The 20,141-nt window shown below is 43.2% G+C and overlaps 2 protein-coding genes across 2 annotated transcripts in view; both read left to right on the forward strand.

Moving 5' to 3' along the window:
* Positions 1-20,141, forward strand: part of LOC111971305 (uncharacterized) — a 124,910-nt gene that overhangs the window by 50,319 nt on the left and 54,450 nt on the right. The window lies entirely within an intron of this gene.
* Positions 2,181-13,577, forward strand: LOC112081212 (uncharacterized). The gene is made up of 7 exons (XM_024147441.2): positions 2,181-2,659; positions 3,207-3,337; positions 3,707-3,880; positions 5,628-5,750; positions 6,142-6,250; positions 6,475-6,599; positions 9,118-13,577. Exons 1-7 carry the CDS (start codon positions 2,401-2,403, stop codon positions 10,054-10,056), a joined length of 1,860 nt encoding a protein of 619 aa, XP_024003209.2. The 5' UTR covers positions 2,181-2,400; the 3' UTR covers positions 10,057-13,577.

A 20,141-nucleotide genomic window follows, 5' to 3' on the forward strand; every position in this document is an offset into this window, starting at 1 on the left:
GGGTTTGTTTTGAGAAAAGTCCAGAGAATTGAATGTTAATTTCTCTACGTTGTTTTAGAGATTTTGGCATTACGTCCAACCGGCCTTACAACCGCAGACTATGTGTAACCTCGCCAGCCCAGGACCTCCACATCCAGCTTCTTCACCTGCTGGATCGTCAGAGGGGGGAGGGCGGGGTGCTAAGGAGTACTTCTGTCTGTAATAAAGCCCTTTTGTGGGGAAAAACTCATCCTGATTGGCTGGGCCTGGCTCCACAATGGGTGACCATTGCTTCCAAGTGGGTGGGCCTATGCCCACCCATGGCTGCGCCCCTGCCCAGTCATGTGAAATCCATAGATTAAGGCCTAATTTATTTATTTCAATTCACTGATTTCCTTATATGAACTGTAACTCAGCAAAATCTTAGAAATTGTTACGGTCATATTTTTGTTCAGTATAGCTAGCTCCCATTAGCTACTAGCTAGTTCAATTTCGCTCACGATTCTTCTTCTACTTTGAGGTTTATGAGCAGACTACAATCATAAAGTGTATTGCCGCCACCTAATGTAGTAAAATATGACACAAAAAACGAAATATGTTTTAGATGAACAAATTCATACTAACTACCAAAAACAATCAACACTAACCAAAATTCACGCTACTACTTCTGTTAAAATCACAATCTGATCCCTACACAGGGTCAGGAGCCCTGGAGGGCGGTACATCTTTCGCCGCCAGTACCCCTTGCAGGTCATCCGCTGTGAATTCTTTCAGGCCCAAAGACTTTTCTGCCGCAGCCACAATGATGTCCAATTTTTTTATGTCTGGGGTGTATCCACTACCATATCATCAACACTACACCTGTGTGACCATTGGGTTCTCGGTCACCTCCCTGACCAAGGTCTTTCTCCCCCAATTGCTCAGTTTGGCCGGGCGGCCAGCTCTAGGAAGTCTTGGTGGTCCCAAACTTCTTCCATTTAAGAATGATGTGTTCTTGTGGACCTTCAATGCTGCAGAAATGTTTTGATACCCTTCCCCAGATCTGTGCCTCAACACAATCCTGTCTCTGAGCTCTACGGACAATTCCTTCGACCTCACGGCTTGGTTTTTGCTCTGACATGCACTGTCAACTGTGGGATTTAGTTATTGTCAACTTTTCTATTTAGTTATTTTTACTTTTACTCAAGTATGACAATTGGGTACTTTTCRCACCACTGGCAGTATCATATTTCAAAGAACAGCTTGCTTTTGAATTTAACCACACCCTTTGAGCTATGACACCAACCAATAACATCCTTTCTCTTCAGTGTAAATGAGGCCCGCCGTTTGGTGTGATGCAGACTCGGTGGAGAGCGCGAGACTGAAGTGACCTCGTCTTTACTTTTTCCCCTCCCCAGTGTTTACCCGATAAAGTCATGTTAGAATATGTAAGTTATCCGTTGAGAGCTTTTGTTTTGAACCCCCTACTGTGTTTTAGCTGTCAAACTTATGGTAATGTGTAGGAAGAATATTCCAAGATGTGAGAAGTGTGTAGGAGGGCATGGGACAAAGGGGTGTGTTTCAGTGGAAAAAGCTGTGTCAATTGTGGGGGTGCCCATATTGCTGGGGATCAGAAGTGTCTGGTGCGAGAGAGACAGTTTGAGGTTGCCGGGGTTCAAGCAGTGCAGAAAGTGTCAAGCTGAGGCAGTGAGGAAAGTAGATGATGATGGGCAAAGGGTGAAGGAGCCTGAGAGGATCCCTGTGAGTAGTAGGCCAGTACAGAGTGACCCAAGCTATTTGTGCTTTAGTAAGGTTGGCTTCTTGGCGTTTATTGCTATGGTCATTAATTGCACCGTACAGATGGAACAGATATTCCAGAAGATTGATTTGGTAGTAGTAGCAGATACGTTTTTTGGTGTCCGAGATTATAGTGCAGAAGAACTACAGGGGGTTTTGAGAATGGGTTCCATCCTCCCAGGCCAACGGCCTGGTGTAGGACTTTTTAGGGCCAAAGTAGTGGGAAGGGGTGGTAGGTTTGTTGGGGACAGTGGGGGGGTAGGTTTGTTGGGGATAGTGCCGTGTATGTAGGGTAAGATGGTGGTGCAATTAAATTCCCCCAATCTACTTTTCCATTTCCTGTGAACAAAATGTGAAATTCACACTACGACCTGTGAAAGGCAGCAATATGCAACTAAGGGTCTAGTCTGCCGGYAAACCACACAAAGAAGACTGTAAACGGAAGTGAACACAAGAACAATTTCCATGTTTGCGTTTTTGTTGTTATTTAGATGTTTATTAACACCCTGGAATTCAAAATATTAATAATTTAACTTCATAGCATCACATACTTACGACATGTAGTCTTTAATTCGCGTTGGAGACAGGACTTAGTTGATAAGTGTTATCTAGGTAACGCTAGCTAGCTGCTAACGTTAGCTTACAATGGCTAACTGTATGGTTTTTCACACTCAAATAGCCTCCATTATGGAGGTGCTAGCGAATGCAGCCGTGTCAGAGATCTGTAAACTCGTAGACGACGACTATGCAGTGTTTCGTTTGGAAATAACTCAAAGCCAGAAAGAAAACAGGGCATTGCGGAGGAGACTACAGCTACTAGAACTGAAGGTGGCACGGGAGCGCGTCCTCGCCATTCGACCCAGTAGTGTCAAAATCCTCGACAAATACAGAGGAATGGCAAGAGGTACATTTTGCATAAGGCAGGGGTTGTCGCCCCGTTCCTAGCTGCACATGTGTCATAGGTGTTACCCAGAATTGGGTATTGGTCTGTTTTTGGATAGTATGCAATAATTCCCCAGATTATTTAGCAAAGAAACAATATATTCTAACCTGATTATTAATTTACAGCATTTACTATGATTTACTCAATGACAACAATGTAATACATGGAACATAATACATAGATAGTAAAAAATGTTTTGTCACACACTAGATAGGTGCAGTGGAATGTGTTGTTTTACAGAGTCTGCCATAGTAGTGCCTTGCTCAAGGGTATATCAACATATAGTTTTTTTTTTAACCCTGTTGGTTCGGGTGTTCGAACCAGCGACCATCTGGTTTCTGGCCCGACCCTCTAAACACTAGGCTACCTACCTACTATGTCATGAACTTATGAGATGAATTACCTTACGTCCTTGCCATTTCTAGACAGTGTCAATAATGTACAATATACCGTTGAACATTCACAGTAGCTAATCTAACCACCTCTTTCCCCCCAATAACTCTTTCAGGTGAAGGACATCTCACTGGAGGCCACAGGAGCTTTGTGAAGCCCGTGGTACACAATACATGGAGAGATGACCAACCAATCACTGTTGATGAGGGGAGTGAAACCTCAACCCAGCATGTTATCGTGATAGAGGTTAGTGTAATAGTGTTGCATAAAACATTTGTTATTTGTAACTCAAATGTGGCCTGTTTAGCGCTCCCGAGTGGCGCAGCTGTCTAAGGCACTGCACCTCAGTGCAAGAGGCATCACTACAGTCCTTAGTTCGAATCCAGGCTGTATCACATCCGGCATGTGATTGGGAGTCCAATCAGGGCGGCGCATAATTGGCCCAGGTTTGGCCGGGGTAGGCTGTCATTGTAAATAATAATTTATTCTTAACTTAATTATTCACTTGCTTAAATGTATATCCTAATTCATCTGCCATAGAGGCATTGTTATCTTCCCTACGACATTGTTATCCAACTCATGTACCGGTAATAACCTCCTCTCTTTTTGTGTCAGTCTGCAGATGCAGAGGCTGCAGGTCCTGGGGTTAAGCTGGAGAGGTCTGAAGGAGAAGAGGACCTACGGCACAGCAGAGACATCCAGACTGGTGCGGCTACAGAGCCCCCTGTAGCCACAGAGGACCCCACCACCACCTCAGTGCGGCCCAGGACCCGACGAAGCATCACGGAGGTCAGTGGAACGCCGAACGCCGTCCTCAAATCAGACACGAAGACTTTATCGGGGCTGGGGCGACTGGGCTGTCCTCCTGCTCCCTGCACAGAGTATTTACTTTACGGTAGCCCGAGGACGGTTCTGTCCCGTAAGGACTCTGACGCGTTACAGACTCACAATGATCCGTCCTGTTCATACGCTACAGAGACACAGATGATATCTGGTGACATGCCTGTGGGCTTAGATACACAGACTAATCCAATGAGAGGGGACTGGAACCAGTACAGCAGTAGTGTATACTCTGAAGGGTTCCTAGATAAGAAAGGGGAGGGTCTGGTCGTAGATGAGGTCACTGTGAAAGTGGAGAGCGACCCTCCTCTGACATGGAATGCAGACAAGGCTCACTTAGGAAAAGGACACTCGCAGAGCAACACCAGTGACTTCTTAGACTACAGAGAAAGCTCAGAGACRAATCTAAATGTAGCAACCCACTCCCCTTTACACCGAGTGACCATGTTGATGGCACCTTCCAAATCACAAGGCCATGTCCTTTTCGATCAGGTATCGAACTCAAACGACCAAAAGGCCAAGGCGCGGGAAGGGGGAGCAACAACGGGTGGTAAAGAGAAGCGGTTCCTCTGCATGTTTTGTAACAAAGGCTTCAGCTGCTCCCAGAAGGTGGAGATCCATCAGAGGGTCCACACAGGGGTGAAACCCTTTACCTGTAACCAGTGTCACATGCGCTTTGCCCATGCGGGTAACCTGAAGAGGCACCAGAGGGTCCACACAGGGGTGAAACCCTTCAGCTGTACCCAGTGTCACATGTGCTTCGCCCAGGCTGGTGACCTGAAAAGGCACCAGAGGGTCCACACAGGGGAGAAACCCTACAGCTGTACCCAGTGTCCCATGCGCTTCGCCCAGGCAGGTGACCTGAAAAGGCACCTGAAGGTCCACACGTGAGAAAGGCCATTTGCCTGTACGCACTCCAGGAAGAGGTTCTCTGAAAGGAGCTACCTCGGGAGACACCAGCAGAAAAAACATTCCACTCCATATCTTCTGATGTGTACATCAAACCCTGCATTAAAGACAAAGATTCATTTTCATTGTTGTCAACAGAAAAGATCCACAGATGCATTTGGAATAACGAGAGTAATCAATTTCAGTGTTGAATATTCCTGAGTAGAATATTGCATCCAGACGTGTGATATATAAGCCTAAAAAGTCTGTTTCATATTGTGTTTGTACTGTGTAGGATATATGATGTTCACAAATTATGTTTCATTACTTCCATCCACTAATAAATTTTTTCCCAAGACACTTTTAATAAAAAATGAAGTTCATGCAGATTTCTATGTGTGGTATTCATATGGTGTATTTGACACTTGTTTATGTTCAATAAACCCAAAATGGGACTTTTCATTCTAAGGCTTTCATTAAGAAGGCGCTTTATAACCAATATAGACTTAAATATAATAAATATACCTACACATATCCACACACTAACAAACACCTAATGTACATGTCAAAATAGTTTAGTCAAGTTTGTCTGATGATGACATAGCTAACTTATATTTACCCACACCATATTTTATGTCCACCATGATGGGTTTAACGACAATGAAGTCATTCTGTGACTACAGTATAGGACTTAAATGTAGTGGGGATGGGTAAACACTCCATGTTGAAAGTGTGTTATTATCTGTGTGTATGTACCTGAGGGGAGGGAGTGTATGTCTGTGTAATCTGTATCGCCTGTCTTTTCCAGGAGGAGGAGGGTCTGGGGAACTCTGAGGAGACCATGGTCATGGAGGACAACCAGACTACACCTCCTCTTGAACCCACAGAGGACCCAGCTGAGCAACACAGAACCACACACAGTATCACTGAGGTGAGCCAACTGTAAACTATTGTCTGCATGGTATTAGGTCAGGGCCCGTATCCACAGTGTCTCAGAGTAGGAGTGCGATCTAGGATCAGTTTTGTCTACATACTCTTAATGAATAAGAATATGTAGACAGGTGGGGACCTGATCCTCGATCTGAGACTTTGTGGATACGGGCCCAGGTCTTGATACATTTTGTCTTAAGTATGGGACAATGTCTTTGACAATGTCTTTGAGTTATCACACCATTAACATCTAACCAGTAGCAAATTAACTTACACTTACATGGCATAGTACTCATAGCAATCCTTCATTGCCCAATCAGAAGATGCTCCATAGCTGGGTGCTCATATCTGATTTCTTGATCCAACATCCTCTCACTCTGTATCTCTTACAGTCAGTAGACATGGAGGATGGGAAMCCTGATCTGCTGCTGGTCAAAGAGGAAATAGAAGATGGACCAGAGAGCATTGATTTGATGAGTGGACTAAAGATGGGGGAGCAAGGTAAGGGAGAAATACATATAGCCTACATACAGTAATAGATCTTCAATGGGAAAATWTATGTCCCCGACAATTTTTTGGTCTTCATTTTCTTCATTCATTCATTAAATGAAACTTATGTTTACATACACATAATGTATGAACTTGACCAGGTAATTGACAAAAAACTCCATATGTAGAGTTTTCTCTGCCATGTTTTTAGTCTATTTTCTAAACTCTTCCTACAGGTGGTTGGCTGGAGGCTAACAGAGATTGGGCGGCCATCTTGGATTCCCAGACCCAGACCGGTGCAGCCAAGGGCCCAGGGGACAACATCACTAAGCAGGCCAGGACCAGAGGCGACATAGTGGAGGTCAGTGGATGGAACAGCGTCCTCAATTCTGGGCTGGGGAACAGCACTGTTAACCAGAAACAGACAGTTGATCACAAAACAACATCCAAGCTTGGTCTCCATGACAACAGACTGGCTGAGACCAGGGCAAGGTGTAGATTCGATCCGGGACAGGGAGGTGTCCGTATGTTGCTGGAGAGAACAGACGCTGCTAGCGCTGCTCCTATAGTTGTGATTCAGAGAGACTGATGGCGCCTCAGGTTAACCCCCTAACACAGTGGTCACTAACCTTTTCTGAGTAAAGATCACTTTCTGAGTCAAAATGCAAGCTTATACAACATGAATCTATTAAAAATAGTACTGTAGCAATGAGGTTTGTGCAGTAGGCTATAGGCCCAATACATTATCACTGCATATTGGCTTTGCTTGACTTTCCATGCCAATGCATTGTTGTTTGGACAATTTGTAAAACTTATATTTCAAAATCTGAGATAGGCCATATGATCAGTTGTTGTATTACTTGTGAGGCATCGCTGAGTGAGCGTACATTTAAATAATTTTTTTCATTTTACTGAGCTGATGGTGCCTGCATCTGATGGTCCGTCTCAGCTGAGGGAGAGAGCGGCAGATAGGCCTCTCAATGTCCCTCCACTCTCTCTTTCCGCTGCTGTCACTGACCAAAAAGGTCTGGAGTCGCACCCCATTATGTCTGCCTCATGCACATGTTGTTGCTCCGATGAAAAGAGAAAGTGAAATATTCTTCAATATATAAAAAAAACAACCCGCTAATAATAACAACAAAGCAAGCCTATCAATACACTTTCCTACTCATTCATTACAACTACAGTGCTTGTTGTAGTGCCAGTGGAAGTAGGAAGAATGTGCATTGTATTGCTTATAAACGTGTTGAATACAAAGTGTTGACAGGGCTGAGTAAGAACTTAAACATGAGCTCACTCATAAAAACAGCAGCTCTTTGCTATTCGTGGACAGTCTCTCTCTAGTCATGATTTTAAACGTTTTAAAATCTCACAGCATCAACTTTGCTGTAGCTGTCTMTTAAGCTTTCTACGTTACTGCAGACACGGTAATCTGAGCCGTCCGATTGGCCGGAGGTAGGCCTATAGTGCACTTGATTTGCTCTCCGGGCCTGCCAGGAAGGCAGAGTTTGAACCATTTCATGTGTCGGAAGGTACAATGGGAACACAGCTGAATCAGTTGCACCTTCCGCCAACAGTGCGAGACAAGTAAAAATATAAAGGAACGCAAGGCTTTATCATTGTTRTTTTTTACAGAAATGTTTGTCGGTCGACCGGTTGGTGACCACTGCCCTAACAGGTGCTGCCTTCAGCCTGCCTTATATAGGATTTTTCAACTGGAACATGGACCCTGACCTTCGTCCTCCTCACACTCTCCTTATGTTAAACCAGACAATGCCAGTGCCTCAACACTAAATGGCTACACAAGCCCATTAACAAATTACAGTAGTAGTAATGCCATCAGTAGATCCGGTGGCAAAGAGAAGCGCTTCCCATGTTCGTTGTGTGGGAAAGCCTTCAGTTTCCCCCAACAGGTGGAGATCCACCAGAGGATGCACATGGGGGAGAATCTGTTTGGTTGCCACCTGTGCCAGGCAAGTTACTCTCACTCGTCCAAGCTGAAAAGGCACCAGATGGTCCACACAGGGGAGAAACCCTACAGCTGCCCCCAGTGTGAGAAGAGGTTCTCCCACCAGGACCAGCTGAAGATGAGCCTGAAGATGCACACAGGAGAGAGGCCATTCGCCTGTACACACTGCAGAAAGAGGTTCTCAGAGGGGAGCTACTTGAGTCTTTGTAGTTAATTCTGTTGGTTTTGGATGTAGTGGGGAACTAGATGAGGTGAACTGAGGAAAGAATGAGTATGATGAGGCAGATAGATTATATGGTGATGGTTGGTGTTATGGTGTCTGTAAAAATGCTTCACTGATGAAAAGTGACAACTATGTCCCTTTTAGATTTTATAGTGAGGTAAGGATAGTGCCTTAATTCATGTTTACTTGACATGAAGTACTGAAGCTGTGTGTAATGTTGAACCTTTTCAAAAGTATTCTAAAATAAAAAAAATTTAAGCGAGGGTACCAGATTGACAGAAAAGGTCAAGTGTTACCATAGTGAGGAAAGTTATTCTACTTGTCACATCGCTTTGCGCAATAAAAGTACTGTACTTCAGAGTTATGTGAGCGTATAACAATTTTGTTGAAATTAAATACGAAATCAACTCTGTGCTGACAGACTTGGTTATTTTTGTATCATTGCAGGGACTGAGTTTCCCTTATCTCAGTCAAAACAAAGCATTATACTTAATTCTTGAATGAACACATATGGACATTGTTTTTATAATACACTCCAATGGCTCCATATTGTTAGGTACTTGAATCACAGTGTTAGAGAAGGGCTTAACTGTGGTTAACATTGTATAATATCATGTTTCTGTTTGTACAGCAAAGAGTTTCTTATATAAACCTTTATATGCTCTTCTGTACAATTTGTGTTTACAGTCTGCAGTCCATGATGACCTGCTGATATCCGGTGTTGCTGGTGGAAGAGACTGGACCTCTGAGGCGGCTGGTCACAAACCCTGGCCCTGGATCAGAACCCTGGATCAGGAGCCATCGCGCTTCCTTCCCGATTCGGAACTAGGACCGAAACACGAGGGACAAAGACTCCACCACCACATAGAACACAACCAGTGGACAGGTGGATTGAACCACCTCAGTCCTGGTGGTCATCAGAGAGATGGAGGCTCCAGTCAGGGATCCAGTCTGCAGCCCAGACCATTCTCTTCACAGTCTCAGTGCAGGGATGAAGCAGGGCCTGGGGCTGATGGAGATAAACCCTCCTGTTCCTATGATACAACCACCACAGTATCCATTATGAACAGAGCAGATCACCCTGGGCTTCAGCCTTCAGAGAGAGTGGTGGGAGACCCATCTGGTGGTAGTCTATCAGCAAGTCTGTCTTTTCCTTCAGGGTCTCATCTAATGCCTGGTGAATGGGTTCATATAATGTCTGGACCTGGGTCTAGCCTTCCTCAGTTACCTCAGGTTTACCCCACCAATACAGACACGGTCAGGATGGGCATTCACCACAGGAGGTACCTAGSCTATAACACAGAACACAATCCCAACAACACCCAAACAATGGCTAGAGGTCAAGGAGGGAGCTCAAACACTAACCACCTGGTGGTGGCACCTGCTTCTACCTCCTCTGGTGTTATTGGCTCACAACGTGGGAGGCCAAGCGTTAGGTCGGATGCAGACAAGCCGCACGCATGCCCCACGTGTGGGAAGCGTTTCACTGAGGCAAACTATGTGAAGAGGCACCAGACCGTTCACACCAAGGAGAGGCCCTTCAAGTGCAAACTGTGTTACAAGAGCTTTGCCTTCCTGAGTAACCTTATCAGACATAGGAGTGTCCACAATGGGAAGAAATCGTAGCACTGTGGCTTGAGATGTACAAAAGGGGATATCTGGGAACCATTTTTTAGCTGACATAATATAATTATCATGTGAAGTGTCTTGGGACAAGAGGTTAATTAATCACATACCCCTCAACCCTTTGTTAACTGTAAATACCTGTTTTTAGAGAGACAGTAAACCTAGGCTAGAACAAGGACAGTTAAATATTTACCTTACTGAGGTGATGTAGATGGGATAAAGTCGTTCTATTATTTTCTACTGTATTCTTGCTAACACACTGTTCTTTCTAAACAAGTCTGCTCTCAGCTTGAAATATACTGATCATAGGAGATTTGATGTGAGATGTAATAAGCATTACCGTATTTCAAAGAACAGTGCGCATACCTTTTTTGTTTAACCCCCCCCTTTGAGCTATGACACCAACCAAAAAAGACTCTCTTCTTCAGTGTAAACGGAATCGCTGTGTGTATTAACTGTAGGGGTCTCCATTGCTGGAGATCAGAAGTGTCCAGTGAGAGAATGGCAGYTTGAGGTTGCCAGAGTCAGTGTAGTATGCTAAGGTAGTGAAGAGAGTAGTAGAGGAAGATCCAGGGCGAGGGATCCTAATAGTAGGCTGAAGTTAATAGAGAATCAATAGAGAGTGATAGGAATAACGTGTGCTTCGGTTAGCTTGGCTTCTTAGCGTTCATTGAAATGGAATCTAAATCACAYAAAATATATTTTGTGCCAGCTGCAGAGAAGAACTTTACGTGATTTTACTGCAGAAGATTTACAAGGTGTGTTGAACGATAGTGTCCCGTCCTCCCAGGCAGCCGGCCTGGTATAGGATCAGATGGGGCCAAAGTGGTGGAATAGTGAAGTTTTAGGTTATTTATTTATTTTCGTTTTATTTATGAATAGGAAGTTTAAATAAAGAAAGATTATTAAACAGTAACATACAAAAAACAGAACAGCCAGAGGGATTACACAAATAAATAATGATACAAATCCACATTATATCAAATCAAATACAGACATGTACCGAATACATTGCCATTTTGTTTGGCATACGTTTGAATGATTCAACAACAAAAAAATCCAAATCAGATTTTTAACAATTTGACTTTTTCTTCATAAATGTTGAATTTTTATGAAAAATATTCCTAATAAAATAGAGATTTATGACATACTGACGTTCAATTGTGGAATCAGTGTAGTAAAATAATATGTCAAACTTAGATATTTCAATGGTTGTATGCATTTTGTTGCCAAGATATAGTTTTACATCAGTCCAGAACACCTCACTATGTAAACTATTTTCAAAACAAGTGTTCAACATATTCAGTTTATTGTTCACAGAAACTGCATTCACTGGTAACACTAGGTATATATTTAGAAATCAAGCTATTATACGGGTAGAATCTATGGATAATCTTAAAGGAGATCACCTTTACTTTATTGGTCACCATACATTTGTGTGGAGTGAGCCAAGCACGGTGCCAGTTTACATCAAACGATGAAGCCCAACAAAATATAGCAAGAAGGAATAGATTTCCTGTAGAAAATATCCCTTAATGAACGATTGTTGAATTTCTTATCTAGTGAACTTATGCCATTCACCTGGATATCGCTTACAATAGATGTTTCAAAATATGCATTATTCTGAAGTAAAGATTTTATCCCACTAGGTATAGCTTTTATAAGTGTCATATTCCTMGCTTGAAACCTTGAAGTTGTATCTTTCCATACATTCTCTCCACGTAAATTGACTGCCACTAATTCTTACTAATTGGCTAGACAAAGGACAAAGTCTTTTGAGAACCAGTTACGGTAAAATAACATCTTGTTTCTATGTAATATCGAACAATTATTCCATATAAAACATTTATGAGGTGAAAAGTTGTTTATACAGCAAAGCCCAGKACGTTAAAACCTGCTTGTGAAAAGCCGCCAACTTCATTGGAAGTTTACCCACAATATAGGGACTTTGTAGTAGAAAATTAAGCCATCCGAGCTTCTGAAAAACAAAATGAGGTATAATATTCCAGAAACTATGAGGATTTTTTAAGTACCTTTTAACCCAGTTGACTTTTTATATCTGATTAAAGAGAGTGATGTCAAAGACATTTAGACCGCCATTACAAACCCAGTTGGTGATAACATCTATTTTTATCTTATCTGGCTTGTTTTTCAAGATGAAGTTGTACAATAGCCTATCTAAGGTACAGCAAGTGCATTTGGGAATGTCAATAGATGAAAAAAGATAGGATGCACGAGATAGCCCCTCAGCTTTGGATAAAAGCACCATCCCTTGAAGACTTAAATCTCTCCCTAACCATGAGGATCATTTATTTTTGATAGATTCAGTTACAGGATTCAAATTAAGATCATTCACAGCCTTAAGATTTTTGGTGCTCTTTACACCGAGGTAGGTTACAGTATATTTTTTCAGAGATGTTACAATCTGCTGGATTGAAAGCTCCTTTCAGAACAAAGATCTCGCATTTGGAAAGATTTAATATCAAACCTGAGATTTTGGAGAACTGCTTCACAATATCCAATGCTAATCTAGCTTGTGACACATTTTTCAAATTAAGTGAGGTGTCATCGGCAGTTGGGATATCTTAATCTCTCTGGCCTGGAATGTAATGCATTCAAATTGACTTTGATGAACTAATGAGCATAAGGTTTGAGATACTAACAAAAATTAAAAAGGTGAGATTGGACAACCTTGTCGTATTCCTTTGTAAATGTTAAACTTTGAAGATGTTCCATGGCAGAGTTTGATACAGCTATTGCCACCATTATACAGAGTTCTAATAGCATCAACAAAAAATTTACCAAACTTCAAATGCTTAAGACAATGAAAGATCAAATTTGTGACAAATGCTTGTCTGAAAATTAAAAAATAAGATAACAGGGAAGTCATCCAATAGATCACAATACTCAACCAAATCTAACACCAGCCTCAGATTATTAGATATATGGCACCCTTTCATAAACCCTGATTGACATTCATCAATCAGATCATTCAAGCACCACTTTAACCTTTTCGCAAAGATTGAGACTATCATTTTGTAGTCGTTATTTAGGAGTGTGATTGGATGCCAATTATCAATAATTAAGAGATCCTTGTGTGGTTTAGGTATTAGAGTAATAGCCCCTTGCTTCAGAGAGATGGGTAGTTCTCCCTTCTTTATAGCCTCCTTAAAGGTTTCAAGTTAAAAAAAGTGTTATTTCTTCAGAGGTCTTGTAAAATTCAGAGGTTAATCCATCACAACCTGGAGATGTTATTTTTTAATTGAGCAACATGATGTTGGATGTCCGTAATGGATAAATCTTGACAACAAGACCGATTTGAATTCTTCACTAACCGAATTAACATTCTCTATAGAATCAAGGAGATCCTTAGAGTCACTCAAACTATTATCTAAGGAGTAAAGATTATCATAAAACTTAGTGGTAAAGTCTGATAACAACTCTCTATCCTCAGAGGTTACCCCATTAATCTTAAATTTCCGAAGTGTGTTGAGGTCCCAATTAAAAAAGTATCTACTGTTTTTTTCGCCTTTTTCAAGCCATTGTTTTCTGGATCTTATGAAGGCTCCTCTAGCCTTTTCCTCTTATAATGTATCTAGTTGATTCTGTAAATCATTCAATTTAGCTTTCTCATTAAGATCAAGATGCTCAATCTCGGTGATATCAGAGCTCAGCTACCTTATATTTCCTTCTTAAAGCAAGCTGTTTCCCATAAGTAATACAGGCTGAGCAAATTTTAAATTTCAGCAGTTCCCAATATTTCCCATATTCTGCATTAGAGGTAGCTAAATTCCAATAAACAAAAATGTGATTCTTAACCACATTTTTTAAATCATCATGCAATAATGAGTTATTCAATTTCCAATAACCACCAGAGTATTTCTTATCATCATTACTGCACATTCTTAGTCAGCCATATGACTTTATGATCCGCCAGGACTGCAGGCAGTATTTTTACCTCGACAGTGTTGGGCTCAAGACTAGAGGTTATCACCCACAAGTCAATTTTTGATTGTAGTGAACGATCTCTATTACTCCATGTGTACTGTTTCTCTACAGGGATTTTAACTCGCCATATGTCAATTAAGTCCAGGCATTGGAGGAAATTCATCAATTTGTTCACACCAATGTTAGGCCTATGGGCTAATCTATCAGTCTCATTATAATAAACCATATTAAAATCCCCCCCCAACTATAATCTGACTGGGTGGATATTTTCTCAGAAGTAAGTCATTTGGAGGACTAGAACAGTATCCATATACATTAAACAACACAAATAATTTGTCCATGTAAAAGAAAATCCCTTCAAAATGATGTGCTAAAATGTGTAACCCCAGCTGAATGATTAGTCCCGTGGGCCAAGAAAATGTCACTGCCCCACTGATTCTTCACCAAATTATAGTCCTCTTTACATTAATGTGTTTCTTGAACGAATACAAGATCTGCGTTGCAGTCCTTACAAAAAAAAAGCTTTAATCTTCAACAGGTTTCGTATCCCCCTGGCATTGATTGACGTAATCTTCAAGTCCATATACAAAATAGAAAGGAAAATCCTATGCAATCTCAACTCTACCCTCTATAAAAAGGTGCTTCATATACAGTACCAGTCAAAAGTTTTTGGACACACCTACTCATTACAGGATTTTTCTTTATTTGTACTGTTTTCTACATTGTAGAATAATAGTTAAGACATCAAACCTATGAAATAACACATGGAATCATGTAGTATCTAAAAAGTGTTAAACAAATCAAAATATATTTTATATTTGAGATTCTTCAAAGTAGCCATCCTTTTCCTTGACAGCTTTGCACACTCTTGGCATCCATATTATGACAGTGATTCCCTCAACGTCAGCAAGACAACAGAGCTGATTGTGGACTACAGGAAACGGAGGGCCGAGCACACCCCATTCACATCGACGGGGCTGTATTGGAACGGGTCGAGAGCTTCAAGTTCCTCGGTGTCCACCTAGGATCTGTCATGGTCCACACATCAACACAGTCGTGAAGAGGGCATGACAACACGTCTTCCCTCTCAGGAGGCTTAAAAGATTTGTCATTCGCCCTCAGATCCTCAAAAGGTTCTACAGCTACACAATTGAGAGCATCTTGACTGGCTGCATCACCGCTTGTTATGGCAACTGCTTGGCATCCAATCGCAAGGCACTACAGAGGGTAGTGCATACGGCCCAGTACATCATTGGGACCGAGCTCCCTGCCATCCAGGACCTCTATACCAGGTGTTGTCAGAAGAAGGCCCTAGAAATTGTCAGACTCCAACCATCCAAGTCATAGACTGTTCTCTCTGCTCCCGCACGGAAAGCGGTATTGTTGCACCAAGTCTGGAACCAACAGAACCCTGAATAGCTTTTACCCGCAAGCCATAAGACTGCTAAATAGTTAGTCCAGGTAACTATTTAACTATCTGCATTGACCCTTTTTGCACAAACTTTTTTTGGACTCAGCACATACCCTGCTGCTACTGTTTATTATCTATCCTGTTGCCTAGTCACTTTATTCCTAGTTATATGTAGATATCTACAGTACCTCAATTACCTCGTAACCCTGCACATCGACTTGGTACTGGTACCCTGTGTACAATGCATTCTGAAAGTATTCAGACCCCTTCCCCTTTTCCACATTTTGTTACGTTACAGCCTTATTTTAAAATTGATTAAATAGTTTCCCTCATCAACCTACATAGAATACCCCATAATGACAAAGTGGAAAAACTGTTTTTTAAACATTTTGGCAAATAAAAACAGAAATACCTTATTTACATAACTATTCAGACCCTTTGCTTTGAGACTCGAAATTGAGCTCAGGTGCATCCTGTTTCCATTGATCATCCTTGAGATGTTTCTACAACTTGTTTGGAGTTCACCTATGTTCAATTCAATTGATTGGACATGATTTGGGAAGGCACACACCTGTCTAAGTATTCAGACCTTTTACTCAGTACTTTGTTGAACCACCTTTGGCAGAGATTACAGCCTCGAGTCTTCTTGGGTATGACGCAACAAGCTTGGCACACCTGTATTTGTGGAGTTTCTCCCATTCTTTTCTGCAGATCCTCTCAAGCTCTGTCAGGTTGGATTGGGAGCGTCGCTGCATAGCTATTTCACAGTCTCTCCAGAAATGTTCGATCGTGTTCAAGTCCGGGCTCTGGCTGGGCCGCTCAAGGACATTCAGAGACTTGTCTCGAAGCCACTCCTGCGTTGTCTTTGCTGTGTGCTTAGGTTCTTTGTTCTGTTGGAAGGGGAACCTTCACCCCAGGTCCTGAACGCTCTGGAGCAGGATCTCTCTGTCCTTTACTACGTTCATCTTTCCCTCAAGCCTGACTAGTCTCCCAGTCCCTGCCGCTGAAAAACATTCCCACAGCATGATGGTGCCACCACCATGCTTCACCAGGTTTCCTCCAGACGTGAGGCTTGGCATTCAGACCAAAGAGTTCAATCTTGGTTTCATCTTGTTTCTCATTGTCAGAGTCCTTTAGGTGCCTTTTGGCAAATTCCAAGCGGGCTGTTATGTGCCTTTTACTGAGGAGTGGTTTCTGTCTGGCCACTCTACCATAACGGCCTGATTGGTGGAGTGCTGCAGAGATGAATGTCCTTCTGGAAGGTTTTTCCATCTCCACAGAGAAACTCTGGAACTCTGTCACAGTGACCATCGGGTTCTTGGTCACCTCCCTGACCAAGGCCTTCTCCCCCGATTGCTCAGCTTGGCCTYGTGGCCAGCTCTTGGAGTCTTGGTGGTCCAAACTTCTTCAATTTAAGAATGATGGAGGCCACTGTGTTCTTGGGGACCTTCAATGCTGCAGAAATATTTTTGTACCCTTCCGCAGATCTGTGCCTCGACACAATCCTGTCTCGGAGCTCTACGGACAATTCCCTCGACTTCATAGTTCGGTTTTTGCTCTGACATGCACTGTCAACTGTGGGACCTTATATAGACAGGCGTGCGCCTTTCCAAATCATGTCCAATCAATTGAAATTACTACAGGTGGACTCCAATCAAGTTATTTTTTTTTCAGTATAATAGCACAGAGGCTGTCTACTTACCTGGAAAGGAACAAGTACATTGATACATCTGTACAGAAAGCAGGCATTCCTGGTTTCTCTGGTTGCCTGGAACATACTAGTATGATTTGGCACCAGATCCAAACAGCTAAGAAGGACAAGAGAGACCTCTATGTCATCTTCCTCGACCTGGCCAATGCCTTTGGCTCAGTTCCCCATGAACTCCTCTGGGAATCCTTCAACATTTTCCACGTACCAGAACCCATCACTACACTGGTAAAGGCCTATTTCCAAGACCTGCAATTGTGTTTCACAACACCTGACTTCACAACAACATGGCAGCGCTTGGAAGTAGGCATAATGGCAGGCTGTACAATTTCACCTCTGGCCTTCAATATGGCCGTCTTCATCGACCTGGCCAAGGCTTTCCCATAGCACGCACTCCAGCAGGTGTATCTCACTGATCATCCCTAAAGCCAAAACCTCATTTGGCCGCCTTTCCTTCCAGTTCTCTGCTGCCTGCGACTGGAACGAATTGCAAAAATCTCTGAAGTTGGAGACTTTTATCTCCCTCAACAACTTCAAACATCTGCTATCTGAGCAGCTAACCGATCGCTGCAGCTGTACATAGTCCATCGGTATATAGCCCACCCAGTTTACCTACCTCACCCCCATACTGTTTTTATTTATTTACTTTTCTGCTCTTTTGCACACCAGTATCTCTACTTGCACATGATCATCTGATGATTTATCACTCCAGTGTTAATCTGCTAAATTGTAATTATTCGCTCCTATGGCCTATTTATTGCCTACCTCSTCATGCCTTTTGCACACATTGTATATAGATTCTCTTTTTTTTCTTTTTTTTCTTCTACTATGTTATTGACTTGTTTATTGTTTACTCCATGTGTAACTCTGTGTTGTTGTCTGTTCACACTGCTATGCTTTATCTTGGCCAGGTTGCAGTTGCAAATGAGAACTTGTTCTCAACTAGCCTACCTGGTTAAATAAAGGTGAAATAAAAAAATGGCCATGGAAGTCATCATCAGGGCATCGAGATGGGTGGTCGGCGGTGAGAGAACTAAGGAAGGGCTCCGTCTCCCACCTATCCGAGCATACATGGATGACATGACTACACTGACCACCACTGCAGCATGCACCAGGCGGCTACTTGCAAAACTGCAGGATAACATCAAGTGGGCCCGGATGAAAATCAAGCCAAGCAAATCTCGAAGCATCTCCATAGTCAAGGGACAGCTTAAAGATGTGAGGTTCTGCATTGGAGATGACCCAATACCAACGGTGTCTGAGCAACCCGTCAAGAGCCTGGGTAGATGGTACAACGAAAGCCTCCGGGATAAAGATCAAGTGCAGCAAGTAAGGCAGGACATCGCCGACGGTCTTGAGAACATCAACAAGACCCTACTGCCTGGGAAGCTAAAGCTTTGGTGCCTACACTTTGGACTTCTCCCCCGGGTAATGTGGCCACTCACCGTCTATGAGGTCCAAATAACAACAGTGGAGAAGATGGAGCGAACCATTACCTCATACGTGAAGAAATGGCTGGGTGTCCCACGATGCCTGAGTAACATCGGCCTCTATGGCAAAGGGGTCCTTGAACTACCTCTTACAAGTCTAATGGAGGAGTACCAGTGCTCTAAAGTAAGACTTCAGATGACATTGAAGGACTCCAAAGACCAGACCATTAGCAAGGCTGCACCTCCCCTACAAACTGGACGGAAATGGACATCATCCAAGGCTGTGCAGCAAGCAACATCAGCCCTGAGACACCAAGACATTGTGGGGAATATCCAGCATGGAAAAGGAGGCTTTGGCCTGGCAGCAAGCAAACCAACGTTCCATAAGGCAACAACATCTGAACGCAGGAAGCTGGTAGTCGAGGAGGTGCGCAGACAGGAGGAGACTGCAAGAAGTGCAAAGGCTGTCTCTCTTGCTAAACAAGGGCAATGGACGCGGTGGGAAGGTCTGGAGAGGAGAAAGATCAACTGGAGTGAGCTTTGGCAAATGGAGGCAAGCAACATCAGCTTCATCATAAGAGCTGTTTATGATGTGCTTCCATCACCAAAAAACCTACATCAATGGTATGGCGAGGATCCGACCTGCCCCCTCTGCCCAGCTCCAGCGACTCTCAGGCATTTAATGACAGGTTGCAAGACCAGCCTCTCACAAGGCCGCTACACTTGGAGGCACAATCAGATCCTCAAGAGCCTGGCTGCAGCACTTGAGACCAAGAGGAGTGCAACCAATTCATTACCTCCAAAAGCAAGCAATCCCGTCAAAACAACAACATTCATCCGGGAGGGACAGAAAAGGCCCAAGCATCCTCCTACGAAGCCAGAAACTGGACACCTAGCCATGGCCCGGGACTGGAAGATGCTTGTCGATATTGGCCAGCAACTCATTTTTCCACCTGAGATTGCTTCTACCAACCTTAGGCCAGACATGGTACTCTGGTCCCCTTCACGAAAGGCTGTGTACATCATAGAGCTCACAGTCCCGTGGGAAAACTCTGTTGAAGAGGCCTACGAGCGTAAGAAACTGCGTTACACAGAGTTGGCAGCAGACGCAACTCAGCGTGGCTGGAATGCAAAAGTCTGGCCAGTTGAATTGGGATGCAGAGGATTTGTGGCTTCTTCCACCATCAGGTTGCTGAAAGAACTTGGAATCCATGGACAGGCTCTGCGGCAGACCGTCAGAGCAGTTTCTCAAGCAGCTGAAAGAGGCAGCCAGTGGATCTGGATCAAACGGAAGGACCCTTGCTGGGCTATAACTTCATGACCCCCCCACCCCCACCTGAGAACCCAATTCAGATCTGAGGTATGCGGTCAGCTGTAGGGCTGGCTCAGGGAAGAGGACGCCCCTGCCTTGCATAGTCCCTTTGGAAATCTTAATTGGGCATGGGACACAAGCTAAGGCTTGATCACCCTTTAGCTGACCACCTTTGATGAGGGTGTTTAGTGATTAAAGGCCGAAACACCCACTGATTCGAAGGCACACTACTGAGGATGTGTCCCAAAATTGACATCTTAACCCAGTCTAAGAAAT

Source organism: Salvelinus sp. IW2-2015, linkage group LG13 (genome assembly GCF_002910315.2).
Source record: "Salvelinus sp. IW2-2015 linkage group LG13, ASM291031v2, whole genome shotgun sequence".
Taxonomy (NCBI): Eukaryota; Metazoa; Chordata; class Actinopteri; order Salmoniformes; family Salmonidae; genus Salvelinus; species Salvelinus sp. IW2-2015.